Here is a 26,704-nt window from a genome sequence, read left to right on the forward strand (position 1 = left end):
TCCAAAAAATTTATGAAGTAATAGGGATTTCAAGAAAAGGTCTTTGCTTTCATGAAGAGTATGATAGAAAAACAAACAAACAAACAAAAAACACAGGCAAAAGCCCCAATTCTCCATAAAACAAATCTTCATTTAACACAGCTTGGACCATCTCTCCCCTCTGTGCAGAGGAGGAAGGACAAGCATCCTCACATACATACTTTCCACACCGTGGCTCCAGCTATAGTCCTCTTTTATTGTTCCCACAATGCCTTACATGTAGCAAGAATCCCAGAAAACCTGCGTGGATGCTTTAAATTTCCTCATGCTTTCCAAATGTACAACCTTAACCTCTTTGAAGGAAATCTTAATTATGGGGGCTTTAGGATCTATTTGTAGTTCATCACTTTACAGAATCTGAGAAGTAATTTTTCTCAGCTGGTGGCAGAGCTGGCACACAAACTGGACCCTGGCTTTCCACTCCGGAACCAGTCCCACTGCATCAGGGACCCCCAATGACAGGGGAGGGAGGTGAATCAGAGGCTCCATTTAAATGTGTGGGCCCAGGGCTGCGACAGTGCAGGTCCTGATGTACAGCAGGAGGTAGAGAAGAGGCAGAGGCTCCCCTCGCTGCAGGCCACCGGTGCCGGCTCCTGTTCTCTGGTGTATAAATATGGCTTCAAAGGGGAGAGGAAAAAGAATGAGGGTCACACTGCAGATGCAAAGGTGGCTTCTCAGGAAGTAAATAAGAGTGAAGCCCTGTGGGTCAGGCCTCATGCCAGTGTTCACCACTAACTCTTGGGGCTTTGGAGGAACCCTCCACGCCCCTGGGGTGAACCTCTTACTTTGTCCAAAGGCCCCAAAGACTGTAATGATCAGCCTCTCTTCCCACGCAATGACCTGCTACAGGCAAGATGGGGTTTGCTATAGAGGGATCTGATGCCTCTATGGCATTAAGGAATCAAATCTAGCTTTGTTACTCTTTTATCCATAAAGCAGGTAGTGTGGCCCTTCAGAGCCTTTCAAAAATGTTTTTCATGCAGGTGAAAAAATAAAATTGCGGGGAATAAAACGATTCTCATTGTGGACACTTTCCCTGGTAAAGTTAGCGTATCCGTAGTAAGTGGTGAGGTTGATGACCTCAAGTAAGATTAATCTACATTTCAGAGAAAAACCCAGATTTGGGCCCTTAAATTTCAACATAAGAATCTAAGTAAAGCTCCAGGAATAACTGTCATAAGGGGAAGGAGAGGAGATAGTAGGATCGGAGGGTATTACAGTCAAGGGTATCCATGAGGTTGAGGAACTACGGCAGGGGAGGGTGAGCAACACAGATACACGTTTCCCTTCCTTTCTGCCTTTTCTTTTCACCACTGTGATCTTACCTTCACAGACCCTCAGTAGATGGAGATTTGGGGGAGGATGAAAAGTGACCTCTGGATAAGAACACAGGCCACAGCAGAATGTAAGAAGCGAAAAGACAGAGAAAGGAAGACTAGACAAAATGCAAGCCAGAAACAAGGAAGAAATGGTTGTTAAGGGTAACACAACGGCTTTGAACTACACAGGTCCATGTGTACAGGAATTTTTATGTTTTTAATCTTTATTATTGAAAGTATTCCATATGTCCCTCTCTTCCCCCCCACTGATCTCTTCTAGCCCGCCTCCTCCCCGCCAGGCCTTCACCACCCTATTGTCTGTATCCATGGGGTATGCATATATGTATGCAAGTTCTTTGGTTGATCTCTTCTCACCCACCCTCCCTCCCCTGTCTTCCCTCTGAAATTCGACAGTCTGTTCCATGCTTCTATGTCTCTGGATCTTTTTTGTCCATCAGTTTATTTTGTTCATTAGATTCCACATATGAGTGAGATCATGTGATACTTACCTTTCATGGACTGGCTTATTTCACTTAGCAAAATCTCCAGGCCCCTCCATACTGCCTCAAAGGGTAAGAGATCCTTCTTTTTTACAGCTGCAGAGTATTCCATTGTGTAAATGTACCACAGCTTCTTTATCCACTCATCTGTTGATGGGCACTTAGGCTGTTTCCAAATCTTAGCTATTGTAAATTGTGCTGCTATGTGGATTGTTTTCAATAAATACCTGTACTATTTCTGATCTGTGGTTAGGAGCCCATGCATGTGGAGGGTCACCTGTAAACATTGATCTATGCCATTTTATCCAGAGTACTTGAGCATCCTTGGATTTTGGTACCCACAGAGGCAGTATGTGTGTGTGTGTGTGTGTGTGTGTGTGTGTGTGTGTTTCTGCACACACACACACACACACACACCGTGGAACCAACTAAGTTTTGGGGCAGTCAAAAGTTATATGCACATTTTCAACTGTGCAAGGTTTGGTACCACATTGTTCAACAGTCAACTGTATATAAAGTTCAGGAACAACCTGTAGTGAAATTAAAACCTCTGGGTCTCTACTAAGCCATGTGAAAAAATTGCCTTTATTCTTACACTGTAGTTGAATCTTAATAGCATCAGGTAGCCAACATATTTCAGTAGCAAAATGTAAAGTCTACTAGAAAAAAGAAAGTTGGGCTTACATCTTTTCCATTAATGCCAGCCAGACCTGGATCGCCTTTTTCTCCTTGTTCACCCTAGAAAGAAACAATTTATACAATGGAAAATATTATATATATAAGAACCTTTACTAAGAAAAAACAAAAGAGTTACACTGTTTGGGTATTTATAAGAATGTGATTACTTTGTTAATCCCTTGAAAGAAACATTTCCTTAAAAAATAATTCTGAGTTCTAGAATCAGAGAGGGGTTTAAAGGTCCAAGAAAAGCTGCATAAAAATGATTAGAGTAGAAATAAAACAGGGATTATTTATTTGCCTCTATAAGCAATAAGGAACTTTCTGGAGGGCAATCTGGCAATATATATCAGGGTCTTAAATCTGTTCATTTCATTTGGCTCAGTGATTTCACTTCTAAGATTGTATCATAAGGAAATAATACAAGTAGGAAAAAGAAATGCAGACTAGGTTATATTACTACAGTGGGTATAAAACTGGTAGAGGAATGGTACCCAATGGATCAATATCTCACACTTATCAAGTTCTCTTAATCTTGGCATCATTGACAATCCTTTGTTTAGGGCTCTCCTCTCCATTGTAAGATGTTTAGCATCATCTCTGGCTTCTATTCACTAGAGGCCAGTAGCCAGCTTCTCCCCAAGCCCCTCTACCCTCAATCTTGAAAAATAAAAATATTTCCAGACATTGCCAAATTTCCCACAGAGGGCAAAATTGCCTCCAGGTGAGAATCACTAATATATTATACATCATGAAGGTATATATAACAGATTTGTAATATGAAATGCTACAACAGACTGGAATGATATACTATAATAAACAACATGGACATTATTAAGAATAAATGTGCAGTCTTGTATTTAATTTAATTCTGTATAGGTTAGAGAGCCCACTTAGAAATGAAAATATTAAAGGAGCAGAAGAAAATATAAGTGAACATGGCTTAGAGCTCATGGTAAGTAAGAGGTCTTTAAGCATGGAACCTAGAGAAGAAATTTATAATAGAAAAAATTATATATGTGACAAAATATTAATTATACTAGAGGCCCGGTGCATGAAATTCGTGCATGGGGGGGGGTCCCCTCAGCCCAGCCTGCACCCTCTCCAATCTGGGACCCCTCAGGGGATGTTTGACTGCTGGTTTAGGCCCGATCCTGGGGATTGGGACTAAACTGGCAGTTGGACATACCTCTCACAATCTGGGACCACTGGCTCCTAACTGCTGACCTGCCTGCCTGTCTGATCACCCCTAACTGCCCCCCACTGCTGGCCTGGTCAGCCCTAACTGCCTCCCCCACTGGCCTGGTCACCTCTTACTGCCCCTCTGCCAGCCTGGTCGCCCCTCACTGCCCCCCTCTGCTGGACTGGTTGCCCCTCACTGCCCTCCCTGCTGGCGTGGTCGCCCCACGCAGCCTGCTGTTCAGTGGTTTGGTTGCCCCTCACTGCCCCCCTGTGCTGGCCTGGTCACCCCATGCAGCCTGCTGTTCAGTGGTTTGGCCGCCCCTCACTGCCCCCCTGCCGGCCTGGTCGCCCCATGCAGCCTGCTGCTCAGTCATTTGGTCGGCCCTCACTAACCCCCCTGCCAGCCTGGTCGCCCCACGCAGCCTGTTCGGTCATCCGTTCAGTTGTTTCGGATGCAATGGTAGCTTAGGCTTTTATATATATAGATACTTGCAAGACAACAATAAATACCACAAATTAAACTAAAAGGCAAGTGAAAAAAATGGGTAAGAGTATATGGTGGCTTACTAGTTCACACACAGTTTTTTCATACATAAGAAAAAGAATAATATCCCAATTGGTAACTGAGCAAAGGATATATCAGGTAATTTACTATAAGCAATAAAAAAGAAATGCAACATGACATTAATATTTTAACTGGTATTAATTCATCAGGTTATATTTGGGACTAGGTGAACTCTAAAGAATCTCCATTGTAAATTCTATCATTCTTTGGGGGGTAAAAAGGCAGAGGGAGTTCTATATCCAGACAAAAACATAATGATATTCAAGCATTGCATACTAAATAACTCCTAAACAAAAGAAAGTTGACAATAGTAACCAGCTGTTACTTTTTTATTCACTGAGAAGAAAATGAGTAAAAACACAGCACTACAGATTTAAGGTAGAATTAAAGGAAATTTTATTTGCCATCAGAGGTTGTTGGAGAGTAGATGCATTTAGATTGCTTTTCAGTGTTTGGATAAGTTCAAAAGCAGAAAAAATTAAAAATACAAACCCAACAGAACATCTCTGAAGATTTCTTGGAAAATACAATAAATCATTCTAGACTGATAGAAACTTAAGTGCAATCCCAACCACAGGAAAGAGGATGAATGGGAATTAGATTACATTTAAGATTTTTCCAATGCCTATTCTTTGATGAAACTAATTTCAAAACTATGTGAAAAGTTAATGTCCTTCCCAACAAAACCACAATGCTTTGGTATTTAAACTATTACATTTAGGTAAGTAGTGAAACCTTTTTATAGAGGTTGAATTAATCAATTATTATCCATTATGCAGGTACAGTAGTTACTAGCATTACTAATGTTTCAATAGATACCAGCAATAATATATTAGCTCCTGTTTTATATACCTTACTACATGCCAGAATCCATGCGAAGTGCTTGCATAGTAAGGACTCTTTTAAATTCTAGCAGTAATTATAAGTGGGGGTTCTCAGCTCCATTTACCGATGATAAATTCACATCTCAGAGGACATATGTAACTTGCACATGGTCAAAGAACTCCTCCTATTATCTCACGTTATTTGCTCAATTACTTTGATTCACAGGGACTTTCATTCAATTGGTCTAATTTGACCTTGTACCACATGTCCTAAGCTTCCTTCAGTTTTCAGCTCAAGTTGTGGTGTTCAGTTCCTATGGAGTCTTGGGTGCTGTCCACATTTCACCTCAAGCTCAACTTTCCTTCCTATCTTTGTGTACCTGACTGTGGTGTTTCTGAGGCTGGAGTATTTTTTCATCCCCAGAAGGCAGCCTGGAAGGAAGGTAGGGTAGGGGAGGGTATAAGATCCCTGGAAGCAGTCTTCCACCAAAGAGTGACAGGGGTTGGTGGATTCATGCGTCCATTTCCTAGCCTATAGAGACAACTGCAAGGCATGTTCCCCATGATTCCTCAGAGGGTCCCCAGCATAACTCAGTCCCAGTTCTCTACAATGATAACCAGCTTAAAACATACCCTTTTATTAACTTTTTCTTGTTTCTTGACTTATCCTCCCCACCCCTTAACACCTGTTTCTTGAGATCCCTCTCAGATAAACTACCTGCCCTAAGCATTGTCTTGAACCTTGTTTCAGGGCAACCCAAGTGAAGGTGATGTCCATCAGCCCCCAATGTCTGCATTTTTGTCCATACTCACGATCTATCCTTCAACTGCTCTGTTATCACTACTCTATACTAGTATACCCTGGATCTTCTCCGTCTTCCTGGTGGCGCCAAGTTCAAAGAATCTAACTATCCATCTTCTCTCTTGTTCCTAGGCTGTTGACTAATTCAGGAGAAAATTATATAATGGGGCAGTTAAGCACCATTATAAATTCATGATAACTAACCTCATTCTAGGTTGTTAAACTACTCTATTCCCTTCAAATCATTAGTATTAGGGTTTCTGCTCTTACTCTCAGATGGCCATGCTTCCTACAGAAAAAGCAGAAGCCATCCAAGAAGCTTTTCCCTTAATGCCTTGAAATCTATGAATTAACTTACATCTATACCACCATTCCCTCTATTCTTATGCATAGAAGAACTGTTTCATTCTCTCTTTAATACTTATCCCTCAACCTGCGCTTTCAATTTCATCTATTTCTTCTCATGCAATTTATGTTTAAACTAGAGGCCCAATGCACGAAATTTGTGCATTGGGGGGGGGGGAGGGGATCTCTCAGCCTGGCCTGCAAAGATGCCAGCATCCCTCACCTCAGACTCTAGCCTGAGGCCCCCTGCCCTCCCCTCTCTTCACCTGGCCAAGCACACATGTTCAGCTTTAGAAATTATTTACTTACTGATGGTTAGTAAATAACTTCTAAAGCTGAACCCGTTGCCGCGAGCCCAGCGTTCCTCACTAGGGACTCCAGCCCCAGGCCCCTCCCCTCCCCTACTTCAGTGTGTCGCAGACGCTGGGCTGGCATCGCAGTGAGCCCAGCATCCCTCGTCGTGGACTCCGGCCCAAGGCCCCTGACCTTCCCTCCCTCTGGCCGGGGCGCAGACACTGGGCATCCCTGGAGGTGGACTCTGCGAGCCCAGCATTACTCGCTGCAGACTCTGGCCCAAGGCCTCTCCCCTCCCCTCCTTCGGTGTGGACGCTAGGCTCACATTGCTGCGAGCCCAGCATCCCTTGCCGCGAACTCCAGCCCAACGCCCCTGCCCTCCCTTCCCTCCATCCAGCCAAGGCGCAGACGCTGGGCATTCCTCGAGGTTGACTCTGGCCCGAGGCCCCTCCCTTCCCTTCCCTCCATGCAGCTGGGCCAGACGCTGGGCAAGGGTTGCTGGGGCAACACCGCCAGCGTCCCACCCTGGCCACTATGGGCGCCACCATCTTTGTCACAGAGTGACGGTTAATTTACATATTACTCTTTTATTAGATAGGATTGATGCCCTTTCCTCTGAATCCTCAACATCCTTCCTCCTACTCACTTCTTTCCAACTACAGTGAAATGTGCAGTTGAATCTTTTATGGAAACAAAAATCTCTCACTTGCATCTCCTGTCAGTTTCTGCTTCATCTGTCTCTGTCCATTTTCAGATAAACATTGAAGCAGACCTCCCAGACTCTTTGTCTGCATTCCATTGCCTCTCACTCACTTCAAAGTCCACTCCAGATTGCCCTGTACCCTTCCTGCTCCTCAGAAGCTGGTCATTCCAAGGTCTCAGGTGCCACAATTAGACACCTTTTGGTGTATTTTCTTCTTTGAGCCACTTATAGCATTTAGTATCTTTTATTTTGACCAGCACCCTCTGAGAAATACTTGCTTGCTGAGACACTATAATATTTGGTGTTATTTTTCTTTCTACTTCTATAGCCACATTTTCTCATTTTCTTTTGTGCTGGGTGCTCTAGGCATTTCTAGTCCATAGGGATCTGTACCAGGTTCTTAAATTTTCCCTTTCAATGGACTTTCTCTAGGTATCTTCTCCACTTTTATAATTATAGTGACCATGTATATGCTAATGAGTCTCAAATTCCTACTTCCAGACTAGATATCTTTTTTTATTTTTAAAGTACAACTTATACACCATAATAATGACATGTTTTACATGTACAGTTCAATGAGTTTCATTACAATTATTTCATTGTGCAACCATCACCACAATTCAGGATGAAAATATTCCCATCATGCAGAAAGTTTTCTTGTGTCAAATTTGTAGTCAGTTGCCCATCATATCTACAGCCCAGGCAATCACTGATACACTTTCTCTCTCTCTCTCTTTTTTTTTTCTTTCTAGAAATTTCATATACAATATGCAGCCTGTCTTGGTCTGGCTTCTTTGATGCAGCATAGTGGTTTTGAAGATTACCCATGTTGTTACAAGGATAAGTAGTTCATTACTAATTTCTGAGCAGTATTCTTTGTATGGATATATGTGCGGCATTTTGTTTATCCATTCACCAATTTCCCATATTTAGCTATCCTATATAATAAAGGGCTAATATGTAAATCAACCAAACAGTGGAACGACTGGTTGCTATGATACGCACTGACCACTAGGGGGCAGACATTCAATGCAGGAGCTGCCCCCTGGTGATCAGTATGCTCCCACAGGGGGAGTGCTGCTCAGCGAGAAGCTGGGCTCATGGCTGGCAAGTACAGGGACAGTGGCGGCAGTCTCTCCTGCCTCCACAGCAGCGCTAAGGATGTCCGACAGTCGGACATCCCCCGAGGGCTCCTGGACTGCGAGGGGGTGCAGGCCAGGCTGAGGGACCCCCCTCTTCCCCGAGTGCATGAATCTCGTGCACCAGGCCTCTAGTTCTAAATAAGGTTGCTATGGACAATGACATACATGTATTTCAACTTCTCCTGGGTAAATAAATATCCTGGAGTGTAATTACCAGATCATATAATAAGTGCATGTTTAACTTTTTAGGAAACTTCCAAACCTATTTCCAAAGTGCCTGTATCATTTGACATTACCATCATCAGCATATAAGGGTTTCAAATTTCTACTAATCCTCACCAACAGTTGGTATTGTCAGTCTTATTTTATTACAGCCATTCCAGTGAGTGCAAAGTGATACCTCACTGCAGTTTTAATTTGCATTTTCTTAATGATTAATGATTTTTTTCATATGATTATTAGCCATACACATATCTTCTCTGATGAAGTGCACATTCAAATCTTTTGCTCATCTTTAATTAATTTGCCTAACTTATTATTGAGTTGTAAAAGTTTTTTACATATTATTTATACAAGTTCTTTAGATATTATCAGATATATAATTTGCAAATATTTTCTCCCAAAATATAGTTTGGCTTTTTATTTTTGCAATGGTATTTTTAAACTTTAATATCTTCTACATCTTTATTGAGGCATAATTGACATACAATAAACTGCACATATATGATGTATATAACTTGATAAGTTTTGATATATGTATTTGCCCATAAAAACATCAAATTAAATAACAAACATTTCCAAGGATTTAAAACTTTTTTTGCTTTTGCATTTCCTTAATGACTAATGTTGAGCACTTTTTTAATGTGTTTATAGAGAGTGTTTATTCAAATTATTTATTCATTTTTTAAAAATAGGATTTTTTAGAGTTATTTATATATTTTGATAAAAACCCTTTAATGATATATGTAATTTGCAAAGATTTTCTCCCAATGTAGTTTGTTTTTTCATTCTTTTAGCAGAGTCTTTAAAAAAATGATTTTAAATTTTTATAAACTCTAACATATCAACTTTTTCTTTTATGGATTATCTTTTTAGTATAATATCTAACACTTTATTTATAAATAAATTTAGTTATTTTATAAAGTGGCTATATGCACCTATAATGAATAATGTGACAGATATGAATTGAAATTCTTTTATTTAAAAAAATAAATATTTAATTGTTCCAACAGTTTTGTTAAAAAAAACTATCCATTATCTAGTGAATTGTCTTTGTACCTCTTTTAAAAGTAAGTTGTCCATCTATATGTGGGGTTATTTCTTGGCTCTATTCTTTTCCATTTGTCTATTTGTCTATCTTTACACTAACATGACACTTTCTTTATTACTTTATCTTTATGGTAAATATTAAAATCAGATAGCATTAGTCCTTCAGATTTTTCTTTAAAAGTTGTTTTGGTTATACCAGGTTACTTGTATTTCCACATGACTTATTTTTATATTATTTTATTTTTATAAGAGACAAAGGAGGAAATTGTTAAAGATACCTGCTATTCCATTTTCACGTAGGGAAACTGAGTCTGAGACAAGACTCCCAGCCCGGTGCTAAGAGAGCCAAGCTGTTCCATCCACGATACATGATTTTCACCTCCATGACAGAGTTGTCTTCACTGGGGCGCAGGAGATGATTTTTAGAATACTCAATGCATTTAAATGGATATCAAATTCACTAATGCATCATCTAAAATACAGCCTCCTTTGATTTTTTTCCTCCTTTGATTCTTTCTCTACCTGTTTGGTTTAATCTTTGATTATACCACTTTGCTGGACTTAAAACTCTATCTCCCAAGAGCTTTAATCATGTCTCCACATAGCTTCTCTCACCACATAGGAGAGGATTAAAGATGAAGAGCAGCAACAGGCTCGATGAGGTTTAACCTAGTCCTGTAGAGAGCAGCTCAACTTGCCTTGGCCACGGCAAAGCCTTTCTCCCTGCCTCTCTCTCCACAGATCCCTGCAGTTTTGCACAGATCCCTGGGTTCCAAAGGGCCATGCTAGAATTTAAATCACCTGAGGCAGTGGTTCTCAACCTTTCTAATGCCGCAACCCTTTAATACAGTTCCTCATGTGATGACCCCCAACCATGAAATTATTTTCTTTGCTACTTCATAACTGTAATTTTGCTACTGTTATGAATCGTAATGTAAATATCTGATATGTAGGATGTATTTAGGCGACCCCTGTGAAAGGGTCGTTCGATCCCCAAAGGGGTCGTGACCCACAGGTTGAGAACCGCTGACCCGAGGAGTGGGTCTGCATTCTCCTTATTCACTGGTTTATCTCTAGCTCCTAGCTCAAGAGCTAAACTATAGCACTTTCTTGCCCTGGCCAGTGTGGCTTAGTTGGTTGAAGCATTATTCTGCACACAAAAGGTGGTGGGTGCCATTCCCGGTCAAGGCACATGCTCACGTTGCAGGTTCGATCCCTGGTCAGGGCACGTGTGGGAGGCAGCCAATTGATGTTACTCTCACATTGATGTCTGTCTGTCTGTCTCTCTTTCTCTACCCCTTCCTCTTCCTAAAATCAGTTAAAAAAAATAAAATGAACTACCGTAGTTTCTCAATTAATTATTACTGAATGGATTCATAAATTAATAGAATGGCCCTAGCCAGTTTGGCTCAGTCTATAGAGTGTTGGCCCGCAGACTGAAGGGTCCCAGATTTGATTCCGATCAAGGACATCATTGATCGATTGCAGACTCGATCCCTGGTCCTGGTCATATGTGTGGGAGGTCATCAATTCATGGGTAGCCCCCATGTGTGTGTGTCTCTCTCTCTCCCCTCCCTTCCTCTCTCTCAAAAATCAATGGAAAAATATCCTCCGGTGAGGATTAACAACAACAAAAAAATAGAATGGATTTTAAAAATCTGACAAGGAAGCTTAGCTCCATTGTCCCTGAAAATTCTTTTGACTTGATGGGCCCACAGCACTGGAAGCCAAGATTTCTGAATGGCATTTTGTTCAGTTGTAGACCTCAGAAGATAGTCTCTGTCCTTCCAGCTCGGGGCGGTGGGGGGGGGGGGGATTGTGGTGATTGTGAATAAATACATAAATATAAATGTACATAATCAAAAATTCTCCTTGAATTGAAATTTAATGTCCCATTAATCCCATTTTAAAGATGAAAAAAAGGCATGAACATCTAAGTCAAGCATTTAAAGCCACTCATGAGTGACTTGCAGGATAGGTGTCCAGCTGACAGACATGGAGGCTCTACTGCCCAGTTTTCTTCTAAGAGTAAGTAAACTGCCCATATGACTTTAGATCACATTTAATGTAATTTTGGTATGGAGGCTACCCATGTGCAAAAAAAATAATAATAATAACTTCAGTCCATAAATCTCATCCTACAAGAAAACGAACTCAAATGAAATTTAGACTGAAATATAAATCTAAAACTATAATTTTTAATTTCTAGAACGAAACATAGAAGAAATCCTTTGTGACCTGGGTTAGGTAAAGGTTTCTATTTTATTATTTAATTTCCATGTGCCTCATATCATTTTAATTCCTTTCTTCTTTTTTCACTGCCTTCATTTTATTAAAAATATTTTTAGCATGCCATTTTAGTTTTCTCTTATGAGTAGCTTTTGTGAGAGTTTTAAAAAGTATTTGCTCTAGCACTTACAATATGCATCTTTAACTTATCACAATCTATTTCAGCTAATACTGACTTAATTTCAGTATACTATGGCAAATTTGCTACAATTAAGCAAAAAATTAATTAAGAAAATAAATTATCATTTATTTTCAGCCTGAAAGATTTCTTTAGTAACTCTTATAGGTCATGTCTGCTAGCAAAAATTCATTTTACTTTTTGTTATTTGGAAATCTCTTTATTTTTGCCTTAATCTTTGAAAGATATTTTCACTGGATATAGAATTTTTGGTTGACAATTTCTTTTTGAATATGTCATTTTTACTGTTTTCTGGTCTCCACAGTTTCTAAAGAGACATTAGCCACTATTATTATTGTGATTCCATGTACGTGATGTTTTTCTCTTGGTGCTTTCAAGATTTACTGTTTGTCTTTGGCTTATCAGCAGTTTCACTATGATGTGTCTAGATGTGGTCCTCTTTGTGTTTATCCTACTTGAGTTCTATTGAGTTTCTTGGATCAAGAGACTAGTATTTTTCATCAAATTTTGGAAGTTTTTGGCTCTTGTTTGTATCTTATTTATCTCTTTCCCCTCCTCCTGGGACTCCCATGACATAAACTGATTTCCTTGGGATCACTCCTGTGTCCAAATAGTTTAGTCATCATCCAAGGGTTTAGACAGAAGTTGTGTTCTAGCACCTCAAGTCCATAAGGCTCCCACCCTTTTCTGATCAATCTGTGGATGGGCTGGAGAATTAATTTAATGTTGTAGCCCTTTGTCAGATCTTTCTTTTCCCTTCTTTGCTGGCTTATTCAGATTTCCCCTGCATATGTACATGGTTTCCCAGTCATCCTTTTACCCTGTTAGATTACATATATATTTTATGTAAAATGCAAATATATTTTATATTATTATATATGAGAGCAATACAAACTCTAAGAAAATAAATTTATAAATTTTATAAGAAGACTATGAAACATATTATTCTCAGCTCTATTGGAATAGAAATAAATCTACTTAGTTTAGGAGATCAGAAACAAAACACATTTCTTTGGTGAATTATTAAGGTGTAAAGATTTAAATAAACTTACATAATTAGTTTTTCAGTAATTTAAACTATTAAAATATTTTGTTGATTATAAATACACACACATAGTATACTAGTGACCCATATATATAGATTAATCAAAGAAGTTATAAAACAGAACTTTTCTAAATAAATTATTTTCTAAGATAAAGGTATCTGTGACTTATACCTTATAACAGATAATAATTTACTGCTTTGTTGTTGTTATTTATGATGATGAAAAATAAGTGACTAAGTATGTCTCTGGCAGCTAAATATATACTGAGAAATATGATAGATTTTCAAAAACTGTCAAGCCAGAGCTTGAGGTTCTAACTGTGATCTACTGAACTGAGTCTGGCACTTGGAAACAGGAGGTCTGAGTCTAATAACATGTCTGTCTCTGCAGCTGTGTGAATCTTCATAGTCTTTCCCATTATTGGCCTTTTGGGATTTTATTTTTTTTAATTTTATTTATTTTTTATTAAATCTTTATTGTTCAGATTACATTTGTTCCTCTTTTTTCCCCCCCCATAACTCCCCTCCTCCCAGTTCCCGCCCCACCCTCTGCCCTCACTCCCCACCCACTGTCCTCATCCATAGGTGCACGATTTTTGTCCAGTCTCTTCCCGCATCTCCCATTCCCCTTTCCCCCCCAAGAATAGTCAGTCCATTCCCTTTCTATGTCCCTGATTCATTATAATCACCAGTTCATTCTGTACATCAGATTATTTATTCACTTGGTTCTTAGATTCACTTGTTGATAGATGCATGTTTGTTGTTCACAATTTGTATCTTTACCTTTTTCTTCTTCCTCTTCTTAAAGGATACCTTTCAGCATTTCGTATAATACTGGTTTAGTGGTGATGAACTCCTTTAGCTTTTCCTTATCTGTGAAGCTCTTTATCTGACCTTCAATTCTGAATGATAGCTTTGCTGGATAAAGTAATCTTGGTTGTAGGTTCTTGGTATTCATCACTTTGAATATTTCTTGCCATTCCCTTCTGGCCTGCCAAGTTTCTGTTGAGAAATCAGCTGACAGTCGTATGGGTATTCCCTTGTAGGTAATTGAGTCTCTTTCTCTTGCTGCTTTTAAGATTCTCTCTTTGTCTTTTGCTCTTGGCATTTTAATTATGATGTGTCTTGGTGTGGTCCTCTTTGGATTCCTTTTGTTTGGGGTTCTCTGCGCTTCTTGGACCTGTAAGTCCATTTCTTTCACCAGGTGGGGGAAGTTTTCTGCCATTATTTCTTCAAATAGGTTTTCAATATCTTGCTGTCTCTCATCTTCTGGCACCCCAATTATTCTGATGTTTGTACGCTTGAAGCTGTCCCAGAGGCTCCTTACACTATCTTCGTATTTTCGGATTCTTTTTTCATTTTGCTTTTCCGGTTGGGTGTTTTTTGCTTCTTCGCATTTCAAATCTTTGGCTTGATTCTTGCGCTCCTCTGGTCTGCTATTGGGTGTCTGTATAATATTCTTTATTTCAGTCCGTGTATGCTTAATTTCTAGTTGGTTCTTTATCATAGCATCGAGGGTCTCATTAGTTTTCGTGACTCTCTCCTCAAGTTTATTGACAGCTTCTAGCACATTTTTGCAAGCCCTCAAAATTGCGATTTTTAGCTCTATATCCTCCATTTCTGTCATGTTTTTTTGTCTCCGCATTTTTTATGCTTTCTTGGTGCACCCCCTAGTGGTCTTTGTGCGCAGTCTTGTTCTAGTTGAGCCTTGATTGTTGTAGTTAATACTAGAGGGATTTGACCACCAGGCCGACTGGCTGTGTGAATCAGCTGTGTCTGCCGCGGAAAACTTCTGTCCTCTGGGGAGGTGCTAATCTAGCCTTTGCCTGAGGCGATCTGGCAAATGGCTCTGCGCAGGGCTTGGGCGGGGCGGGCTCAACAGGGCGGGCGGAGGGAGCCGTTATGGTGCCCTCAGTCCTGTTCCCAGAGGCTCTGCTTCTCAGAACCCCCGGAACCGCTGCAAACCTCGGAGGGAAAGCTGCCTTCCAACTGATGCCAGACACTCCCGCTTCTCCCGTTTGGGTCCGAGTCCCCAGCGATTCGCCCGTATCTGGAGCTCAGAGTCTGAGACTCCCCCCTGACCGAAAACGACAACCGCGCTCTCAGCCACCAGCCCGCTTTGCGCGCGCACCTCCGCACCTGAGTATTTTCCACACTGCGCCTCCTCTGAGCCTCGGTGTGCTGTTATTTTTCCTTCTAGTTGAAGAGTCTCTCCTCAGCCAGCCTTCCTGTGGTTCTGGGTGATGTCCATTCCGTCTTTTAGTTGTATTTTTGAAGTGGTTGTTTGCGGCAGCAATCTCCGGTGTTTACCTATGCCGCCATCTTCTGGCCTTTTGGGATTTTAACTGGCAAAAGCAACTAACTTCTTTTTTAAAAAAAATATTTAATTGATTTTTTACAGAGAGGAAGGGAGAGGGAGAGAGAGTCAGAAACATTGATCAGCTGCCTCCTGCACACTCCCCACTGGGGACGTGCCCGCAACCAAGGTACATGCCCTTGACCGGAATCGAACCTGGGACCCTTCAGTCCGCAGGCTGATGCTCTGTTCACTGAGCCAAACCGGTTAGGGCGCAACTAACTTCTAAATTTACCTAAATAGTATTGTTATAATGCTGAGATGAAAAAAAATTATATGTAAGGTGCTATATTATGAATTACATGGAGGAGGTCAATGGGGGTGGGGGAGGAGACACCTGTAATACTGTCAACAATAAAAATAACTTTAAAAAATAAAACATGACTTAACACATACAGGATGCATAAAAATAAAGGCTGAGATAATTTCGTGTTTAGAGACCAATGCCCCTGCTTTATAAAGCTTCAAAATGACTGTCTTGATAGACTTACTTATTATGTCACAAATTGAAATTCTTTTATCTAAATGGATTACAGCCAAGATTACTCACCTAATTGTTTTTGTGACATAAATCTAATTAAGTTATCTCTCCAAGGGGAAGAACTTAATCTAACAAAATAACTTCTATAAAATCAGTCATATCAATTTCCTTTAGTAACTAAACATGCAGATTTATTAATAATTAAGATTATAAACTTATTGTGGTTCATATTTTGTATATGAAGAACAAATAGTTTTTCAAGAAACACTCTCTACAACTCAACCATGGGAAGACAAACAATCCAATTAAAGAAATAGAAATAGTCCAAATGCTAGCAAGATGGTATGCTACAGCCCACCCTCCTACTTAGCTTAAAATTGTGGTCACTACTTTAGGTATGACAAATAATATGACCCAAAGTATTTTCAGATTAGCTGAAGGGGCAGTTTGGGGAGAGGAGAGACAAGGAGAGGGGAGGGGAGGGAAGGGGAGGGAGAATGAATGAATCCTGGGAAATGTGATATAACAAGAGAGTGCCTCTTTAGGGAAGCCAGGCCTAAGGCAATGTCTGAGCAGGTGAATGGAGCATGAGCAGGGAGTGGCAGGATGTGAGGTATGCTGATGTAGGCCCGCTCCTCATCAGTCTGGTCTGCCTCTCCTAAGATGCCATAGGCAGAGACACACAGTAGGTCTCCCAAAAGTACTTCTGAATAAAACATCATCAAGATGAATTTCAAATTAAAAAATGGCATTTTAAATGAGAGTCCTTCTGGCTGATTTGGAACTCATTCCATATCTAGAGTGAATTCTCAAAACTGCAAAGTCACCTGGGAATTAGTGTAAAAATTTCTGCATTATAATAATATATGTAATAATACTTCAGGCCCTTTTTAAAATTCTCTATGTCATTTCATTTTGCTGATGAGGAAAGAAGATGAAACTTTATACTCATCGGAGAGAGACAGTTCGTTCTGTCACGGCTGCTGCTTGGAAATCCAGTGAGAATGACCGATCTAGAAGGGAACTGTCCACACTCATCACAGGCAAATCGAAACGAGGTCCAAGGACCCATTCCTCTCATGCTGTCTGTAACTTGCTTTTTGTTTGACCAGGATGCATGGACTAGAGAGTTTTCTTCTCTGTTTGCTTTGGCATTAAATCTATAAACTTTCTACGAGGTCTCACTCAATTAGAGTCAGCAAGATTTATAGAGGGAAGAATTTAACACCAGTAAAACCTTTCAGGGCGTCAGTTTCCTTATCGATAAACTTGCCTAATAATGTCATCTATCTCTTGGCATTATTTTGAGCTGCTGCCTGAGAAATGTGTTTATAAAGTGTGCATAAGTGTTACTTATTTCTGTTAAATCAAAACATGAATTAATGTAACCTTATAAAACTGATCATTGTGATTATGTAAGGGAATATCCCTACTTTTAGAAAATACACAATGAAATATTTAGAGATAAAGGGCCATGACATAAGTAACATTCTCAAATTACTGGTATATATATTTGTTTATATATAATTATATATAGTTATATATATAAATACAAGAGGGAGGGAAGTAGGGAGAGAGAGAGAGAGAGAACACAAATGATTTATCATTTGAGTTAAAGGTTATATGGATGGCTTCTGTACTATTTTTTTTACAACTTTTACTAATATTACTATTACAAAGTTTGTGGCTTGATTTAATTTTACTCATTGAATCTTGACTGAGGAAAAGCAATCCAATTATACACGCAAGACCAGAAAATGTCTTAACCGACCTTAGAATCTCAAACCCCATACTAAGTAAAATTATTCCCATTAAATTCTTGAAAGGCTTATAAGTTTACCTGACTAAGGTAGTATAAAGTAATCAGAGAAATTGATCACATAACAACTCTATGCAATGTCTTATGCCAAGCACTGGGGATATGAGGACTCAACGTTGCTATTTAGAGAAGACCAGCCTCTGATTATTGACAAAGGAGCCCACAACTTTGAGAGCCACAGGGATTCAGTGGTGAGGTAGGTACTGTGGTCATTTGTGGTCAGAAAGTCTTCGTGTTGGACATGAAAACTAAGTTAGGCTTTGAAATATAATTAGGACTTAAATAATGTGCAGGAGCCTGGACCATGTTATCCTAAAGCAGTGGTCGGCAAACTCATTAGTCAACAGAGCTAAATATCAACAGTACAATGACTGAAATTTCTTTCGAGAGCCAAATTTTTTAAACTTAAACTATATAGGTAGGTACATTGTTATTAACTTAATTAGGGTACTCCTAAGGCTTAGGAAGAGCCACACTCAAGAGGCCAAAGATCCGCATGTGGCTCGAGAGCCACAGTTTGCCAACCACAGTCCTAAAGGTAGAGAGGATTGTCAAAGATGCCTGGTTCATGTCAAAGGGATTCAGAAGCTAAATGGAAGAGGTTCCTACTGACCAAGAGTAAGACAATTTGAGGTCAAATAGGAAAATTACAATATATTTAAATACGTTCATAATACTAAAAAATAAACAAATGAAATAAAACATAATTGGTAACCATTGAAAGATACTAGAGAATCAGCTCATTATTTTGAAAAATGGTTTATCAATGGAAAGAATAAAATATTTATCAGGACTTTCCTTTGTGAACCATACCACCACTGGGTAATCAGAGAATAGATGAGGGAAAGTTTGCCCTCTAGACATATTCCAGCTAATAAATGTAGTGGAAGTGATAAAATTAAAATATTGTTATTTTTCAACCCTAAGTGAGTTAATGAGTGTAGGTATTGATGATCAATGGCTGCTATCATCACAAAAAGAAATTTTCCAACGTTAGGTCACTTATGATAGAAGAATGCCACACCACTTATGAAGTAATCTTGCCCAAAACATCATACTTAAATCTGATCTAACTACTCATTTAAAGGAAACACAGAGATGAGGAGAATATATTAAATTACATCATGGAGAAGTAATAAAATCCAGACTGGGAAATTCTTCAAGACAAACAACACTGCTTCCTTAACAAATAATTTAATGAAAGCAAACAACAAAACAACAGAGACAGAGGGGATATTACAGATTAGTAGACATATAAAAGCACAGGAACCAACGGGAATGTGTGAGCCTTTATTTGGATCCTGACTAAAGCAAATTGTTTAAAAAATTAATGACTTTTATTATACTGTTGGAAATCCAAATACCAAATGACTATTTAATGACATTAAGAAATGACTGTTAAAGAGGGAAAGGGGGGTGGGGAGGTAGGAGAGGGTAAAGGGCGGGTAAGTGGTGATGGAAGGACACTTGACTGAGGGTAGTGAACACACAATACAATGTACAGATGTAGAATTGTATACCTGAACCCTATATAGTTTTATTAACCTAAAGGATAAAGGTTAATAAATAAATTCAATAAAAAATTTAAGAAGCCTAAAAAAAAGGAAATTACTGTTAGATAGAACAGAGGTTATATAAGAAAATGTTCTTACCATTTAGAGATACATATTAGACTGTCTGGAATTGCTTCAAAATCACAAAGAGGTCTAGCTGAAACAAGATTGGCCATGAGTTGAGCTAGTTGGTGTATACATAGGGATTCCTTATCCTATTCTATATACTACTGTTTGTTTGAAATTGTCTTTAACAAATTCTTTAATATGCCTGACTATAGGTTCTTTATTTTACATAAAGATAAGTGAAGTATATTTTTCATGCCCACAAATAAAGAGATGTGTTATTTATACATATCTTTAATTAAACTTTTTAATACCTAAATAAAAACTTGCTTAAAGGGTAAAGCCCTAGAAATTAAAGTTATTCATTCACAAATGATGTCTAGCATTAGATCTTATAAGCTTGAGACACTGTTCTCAGAGCTTTAATTTATTTACCTCACCACAGCACCATGGATTAAGATCATGTCCCCAATTTTTAGCTAATAAGTTGGCAGAGCCAGGGTTTGGACCCAGGCAGTTCTACTCTATGGCTCAGGCTCTTAAACTTTAGTCTACATTTAAATTATGTACCTAATTATTGGTCAAGTTCCCATGTTTTAGGCAGGATCTAGGTCAAAAGGAATGAGGGGAGGCTGCTCCAGAACAAGGGAAAGGTAAAGTAAAGGCACAAACATAAGGACCAGCAAGTTACTTGGTTTGAGGCAAGCACAGGATTCTGAACAAGAGAAATGCTGTGAAATGAAGTTGGAAAGTCAGACAAGACTGGATTGTGACCTACCATGGAGGACAAGTTAGCAGTGTCAGGACAGCCTTCTATAACCATTTGGGAGGCACTGACTCTTGGAGTGGAAGATTGACACTATACTATTTGGAGATTAATGGAGCTTAATCTGTAGGAGGAATTATTGGGAGAGTTGAGATTAGAAGTAGGAATTCAGTTAGGCGGCTACTCCAACAGGTTAGTCAAAAGCAAGGAAGGCTGGAATTTAGGGTCATTGTGTGTGGGAATGAAAAAGGGCAACTATAAGAAATGAGATGCTACAGAAGCAAGAGACAGAGAGAAATAAGAGTTAACAGAAATGACAAGTTTGGGGCCTGGGCAAAACTTGGGAGGATGGTGATGTCATCACCACTAACAGAAAAGAGCAAAATGCAGAAAGAGAACCAGATGTGAGAGAAAAGAGGAATGATTTTGTTTTGAATACACTGAACTAAATGAAATAAGCCATCCAAGAAGACAGGTGTAGTAGATAAAAGGGTAAAGTGGATCGAAACCTGGAGAGAACTCAGATGTAGGGTGTAGATTTGGGACTGAGAAGTGATGGTTGTTGAACTGATAAGACTAGTTGAAACTGCTGAAGGAAAAAGGGAAGGTAGTTTGAGTGTTTTGAGTCTTTTTAAGATACATGAATGTTGTCTTCTATTATTTCCATTCCTTTAGCACAGAATTCAATAAACTCTCTTGTCTGATTCATGAAGAAATATGAGGTGCTAACAATCTTTTCATAACAGTGTTTTGATCTCCCAAATGATCCCAGTACGGCATTTATTTATTAGTAGTGAGAATGGTTTGATTTCTCACTGTCCCATCTGGGAACCAACTAATAGGGAAAGGACAAATCTCAAAAGCAAGCTTGTAGTGGAGGACTAAAGACCCTTTTCAGATAATTCAGACATGTAATTCTATTTTAGGTGGAGGCATCTTTATTTTCTGGCCTATATTTCTCAATAATGATAGTGTCACAATTCACTATTGAATTGTTAGTCAAGTCTAACTAATAAGAGGAGTAGAGAAAATGACACATAAGTTTTTACTTGCCTCTAACATAATAAACCACTGATATATATAAGGCTGTAGTTAATTGAGAATGAAACCATAGGAATGGGGAAAGAAAACTGTAACAATGCTGGACTTTTAAATAATTTCTAATTTAAGTTTAAATTTTTCTTAAAAACTAAAATAAAGATCTGTTTCTTACAGCAAGGCCAATAGCAAAGCATCGCTGTCTTTTGCAGAACCCATATGAGTCAGAATATTTAGTCTAAAGCTTTAAGGATCCAAATAATTATCTTTTTTCTTGGTTTATTCCTCCCATGTCAAAACTTGAAGTTCATACTTCATTTCAAACTTTTCACATTTTCCATTTACTGCAACCTTGGGCTGAGAAAGCCCACTATTTGCCTGGATTTTGTAGGGTATTAACAACTCTATTCAGTAGGGGTTCTCTACAGCAGAAGGAAGAATATTAATCAGAGCTGCTAAGTAAGCACAGCTGGGAATCCTTATCAACAATCAAGAACCAACCCCACAGGGCTGTTAAACACAGCTGGGAGGCCCTCTGTCAGGTCCAAGTCTTAGCAGCCAGTAAATGGAAGAGCCATGATACAAATGGCAGTGCTTATGGCTTTAACTTTTAGAAAACCTCACAAGAACAAAGATGATTTGCTCATTGTGAAGCAAGTAACCAGGCAATTCTTTTAAGGACTTTAAGCCGGCAGTGTGAGATTTGTTTTACTTTTTTTTTTCAAGCATCATAGTTGATGCTTCTCAGTAGCAAATGAATTTTCCTTCAATGTAGCCTTGTATCTGTGCCACAGATACACAAAAGGTGCTACTGTTTGGACTACTACAATGAAAGAAAACAGGGAGAGAAATGTAGAGATAGGGTTATTAGTTAATAATAGAATTCCACTTTTTCATAATTCCATTTTTGAGGAAGACTATAGAATAGTGGTTCTCAACCTTCTGGCCCTTTAAATACAGTTCCTCATGTTGTGATCCAACCATAAAATTATTTTCGTTGCTACTTCATAACTGTAATGTTGCTACTGTTATGAATCGTAATGTAAATATCTGATATGCAGGATGGCCTTAGGCAACCCCTGTGAAAGGGTCGTTCGACCGCCAAAGGGGTTGCGACCCACAGGTTGAGAACCGCTGCTATAGAATGAGAAATAACATGACAAAGGGTTTTGGTTTTGCTGTCTTTTGTGTTGGTATAGCTAGTGGTGCAGTTAGATAAGAGTTCGTTATAATCACGGAGTTCATCCATAGGCCATAAGTGGTCACGTCTGGGGTGATGCCTTTTGATTTTGAACCACCAAAATGATTTTTTTAAAACATCCAAAGTCCTAGCAAGAGGAAAGGATTTCCAATAAACAACTGTGCTCAAATCTCTACTCTACACATTTTAAAACTGCTACTACAAAGTTAGAATTGGGAGACTTGGCATTTGACCCACAAAGCTCAGTGGCTTCTCATGTAAATCCAACGTGGGTAGTACAGATCAGGACTGGTTTCAAAATAAGTGTTCCTGGAAGAATGTTTAAGGAGTTATAGCCACACTCTGCAGTCAGACTACACACCCAGCTAGCAGATTTCAGTCTAGATAAGACTCTGGGTGTGGACTACATTAAGTGGTTGGGTTTGTAGATTAAGATAACCACTTCTTTCAAATCTCAGTTGTTGTGCAAGAATCTCTAAGGGAGTTCATTAAAATACAAATTTCACTGCACATGCCTAGACTTCTTCTCAAGTAGATCTAGGGACTTAGGAGAGACAGGCATTGCTAAACACCCAGGAGATTCTGATGTAGTTGTTCCGTAGACCACATTATGGAAAACACTGGATATAATTAATCTATGATCAATGCCTTTCATGAAAGTATATCCATTGATAAGTAACAATTAATAAATAACCTCAGCTTAAATTGAAACACACCTACCCTCACTCTTCTGAAACATGAAAGGAGGATTTTTTTTTATACACAGTAATCTGTGTCACTAAACACTTTTACAGATGGATTATTATTATTATTGCTATTTTTTTTTCCTGTGTTCCTGGGCAGCTGCATCACCCTTGACAGGTCACAGTACCCTGGGCTGTTTCTGTGGCAGACGGAAAAAGCATCTGCCTGGGACTGCATCCAGGTGCAGAGTGAGTCTGCATGACAGATAGTACTTTTAAATGACACTTTTCTATGTATATTCTTGGAAACAAAAAACAATGTAATTGATGTTAAAAGTTGCTTTCTTCCTGCCTTTGTAGACTGTCTTACTGAAAAAAAAAATACTTTCCTATTTTTCTTTTTCTTAACTAAGTAAAACAAACATACCCAAGCCCTAGGTTACCAGAGCAAACTCTCTAAGTGGAATACAACATGAAGAAAATGTATGCTTTAACAAGGCCCTAAACTGTGTTTTCCAAAGATCCTAATGGGCCCATTGTAGTTGCTATAATCTATTAAATTCAATTTATGTAGGTGGAAAGCCCTTTAATATGCATTTTATGATAATATGCTTTTTAAGATGTCTCCTGATATATATTATACACACTACTGAACCATAATGACTATTAACACAGTAAAATTAATACTACGCATTTTTAAATGGCCTAAACTTTCAAAGACACTCAGGAGAGAGACACTTTTCTGAGTAAAGTTTTTGAAGTAAGAGACATTTTTACAGTTTTGTGTACAAAGAAATAGATGATGAAGGAACTTTTGAGGATGTTCAGTAATGGTGAAGGGTTCCAGGACCCACCTCTCTGCTTTCCCCCCTCTATGATAAGGTTCAAGAGGTTAAGCTCTGTCTCCAACAGATCTACATGCAAAGCCTCTGAGTCTCCCCTCATCCTTTGTCTCCTCTTCTAATGGTGCTGAATGCCCCACTGGACCAGCGACCTCTGGATGGTAGGAAGGGTGTTTCTATTGAGAGGAAAAAGTAGAAAATGATTCTAATGCCTCTCTGTTTGGCATTAGTCACTCTCCATTAACTCATTGAGAGTTAAGTCTCCTCCAATATAAAGTCAAAACCTAGCTAACTTAAACAAGGGGAATCACTAAGCTCAAGATTCCAAAACCAACCCACACAACAAAACTCAGGTTAAATACTTCTAACTTTGTACTATCAAAATTTCAATAGCGAGCAGTTCATTTTCAAGTCTTCTAATGCCCAAGGAACTATGTCTCCTCTCAAAGACATCGTTTCAGGTATACTTTATGTGTGGACCCCAACTACAAGTAGAGAGACCTGTACCCACCCAAATTAAATCTAAAAAAAAAAAAAAATTCCCTTAAATACAATCAGCTCTTAAACAAAGCCCTTAAATTAACTCAGTAAAATTAATAACATGCACAAAACATTTGATTCCTTCATTTGCATTAATTCCATCTTTAAAGTGAAGAAAATTATTAGTTTCCTATGAAAAAAGGTAATGCTTGTTATAGTCCCTTACCATTGAAATGTTTAATTTTTATATGTCTAATACAACTGTCTTTTATTTTACTCTATAGTCTCTGAGTTAAAAGTCTTGATTAGGTATACCGTTCCCCCTAGCTTGTGCATATGCAAAATATATACTTTGTTTTGAGTTTTACATAATTCCTTCATCCATCTTGAATTCATTTTTCTATAGAATACATTTTTCATATAGATACAGTCAGTAGAGCCAGCACACTTATAATAATAAAATGGTAATATGCAAATCGACCAAACGACTGAACAGCAGAACGACTGTCTGGACGACCTTCTGGACAACCATGCTATAACACCCACTGGCGCAAGGCCAGCCAAGGCGGGCGCGATGCGATTGGTCGGGGGCCCGGCCATCGCCCCATGATTGCCCTGTAGAGGGAGGCCCAGGCCATCAGCCAGTGGAGTGACTGATCAATTGGGGAGCTCCACGATTGCCCCAAAAGGAAGGCCTAGGCCACTGACCAGCGGGCTGTGGTGGGTGGGCGGGGCCTCCCTCTATGGGGGCGATCCATAGAGGAGCCCCGGCCAAGTGGGTGGGGCCTACTTCTTTTGGGGGATTGATTGTGGGGCTCCTGGACTGTGAGAAGGCACAGGACAGGCTGAAGGACGCCCCCCCCCCCACACTGAGTGCACAAATTTCATGCACAGAGCCTCTAGTCTATGGAATAATCCATCCTTTCCACTGAATTGAAATACAAAATTTTATTAAATTAAATTCTCAAATTCTGTGACCAATTTCTAGATTCTCATTTTTGTTCTACCTATATTTGTACTAAATGATATAATATTTGTGTTATTGCCATGAGTTTATAGACTCTTATGGTGTCTGGTAAAGCAAGTCCAACCTTACTATTGTTCTTTCTTAAAATTTTGACTATTTTCAGGTATTTATTTGTCCACATAAACTTTAAGTAATTTTATCCAACGTCAAAATAAATTTTAAAACATGTTAGAATTCCTATTTGTATTGCTTTAAATTTACATGTTAATTTTGAATTAATGAACTTTTATATTGTAATTTTTAAGAAAATGGTATTTATGTTCACTTAATCTTATTTCAAATCCTTTGATTTTCTTAGTAGATACCATGTTTCTTATTAAAATTTTCACAAACTTCTTATTACTTGTACTACTTTTAATAGGAAATTTCCCATTTATACCTCTAGGTATAAATCTTCCATTTTTTCAATATATCTCTGGTGTCTAACCAATTACCCAAATTATCAATTAAAAAAAGTTTTATCAATTAAAAAAAGTTTCCTACCAAAGTCTCTTAGGTTTTCTATTTATACAATCAGACTTATGTAAAAAGGGATAGGTTTACTCTTTTTTTCAATGCATATAAGTTATTTAATTTTCTTGTGAAGCACTGGTGGTATCAATTTTACCTCCTTGGGTCTTAATTTGGTTGTTTAATTTTTAAACTAGTTCCCCTCTCCCCTTTATTTAGAATATTTGCTCTTGGACTTCAGTAAAATATTTCACTAATTCCTACTTTACTTGGAAATTTGATTATTTCATATTAACAAACTCTTTGGTATCTATCTATATAGTCATGTAAGTTTTATACTTGAATTGGTTGATATAATGTATTATGTTGATATAACTTCTTAACTTAAATCACCCTTGACTTCCTAGTAAAATCCTGTTTGATCTTTCTTTTGCTGAATTGCTAATTCCTATTTGTTAATATTTTATATGCAAAAATATCCTATATTATAAAAGGCTAATATGCAAATTGTCCCTGGGGGAGTTCAACCACTGGCTATGACATGCGCTGACCACCAGGAAGTGGCGTGGAATGAAGAAAGGCCCCAGCTGGCAGCCAGCAGCCGGGGAGGAAGGCCCCAGCCAGCAGCTGGCAGCTGGGGGAAAGAAGGCCCTGATTGGCCCTGATCACTGGTCAGGCCTCTGGACCCTACCCATGCACAAATTTCCTGCACTGGGCCTCTAGTATATTTATATTCATAAGTAAATTTAGTTATAGCTTTTACTTTATTTCTTATTAGATTTGATATTAAAACTTTGCTGACTTCTT

At 38.8% G+C, this 26,704-nt stretch overlaps 1 protein-coding gene across 1 annotated transcript in view; it reads right to left on the bottom strand.

The window, feature by feature from the left end:
- Nucleotides 1-26,704, bottom strand: part of COL19A1 (collagen, type XIX, alpha 1) — a 312,484-nt gene that overhangs the window by 171,662 nt on the left and 114,118 nt on the right. Inside the window, exon 14 of the mRNA XM_014547409.1 lies at nt 2,543-2,596. Within this exon, the coding sequence (XP_014402895.1) occupies nt 2,543-2,596 (54 nt within the window). The remainder of the gene's footprint in view (nt 1-2,542; nt 2,597-26,704) is intronic.

Source organism: Myotis brandtii, unplaced genomic scaffold, assembly GCF_000412655.1.
Source record: "Myotis brandtii unplaced genomic scaffold, ASM41265v1 scaffold471, whole genome shotgun sequence".
Lineage (NCBI taxonomy): Eukaryota > Metazoa > Chordata > Mammalia > Chiroptera > Vespertilionidae > Myotis > Myotis brandtii.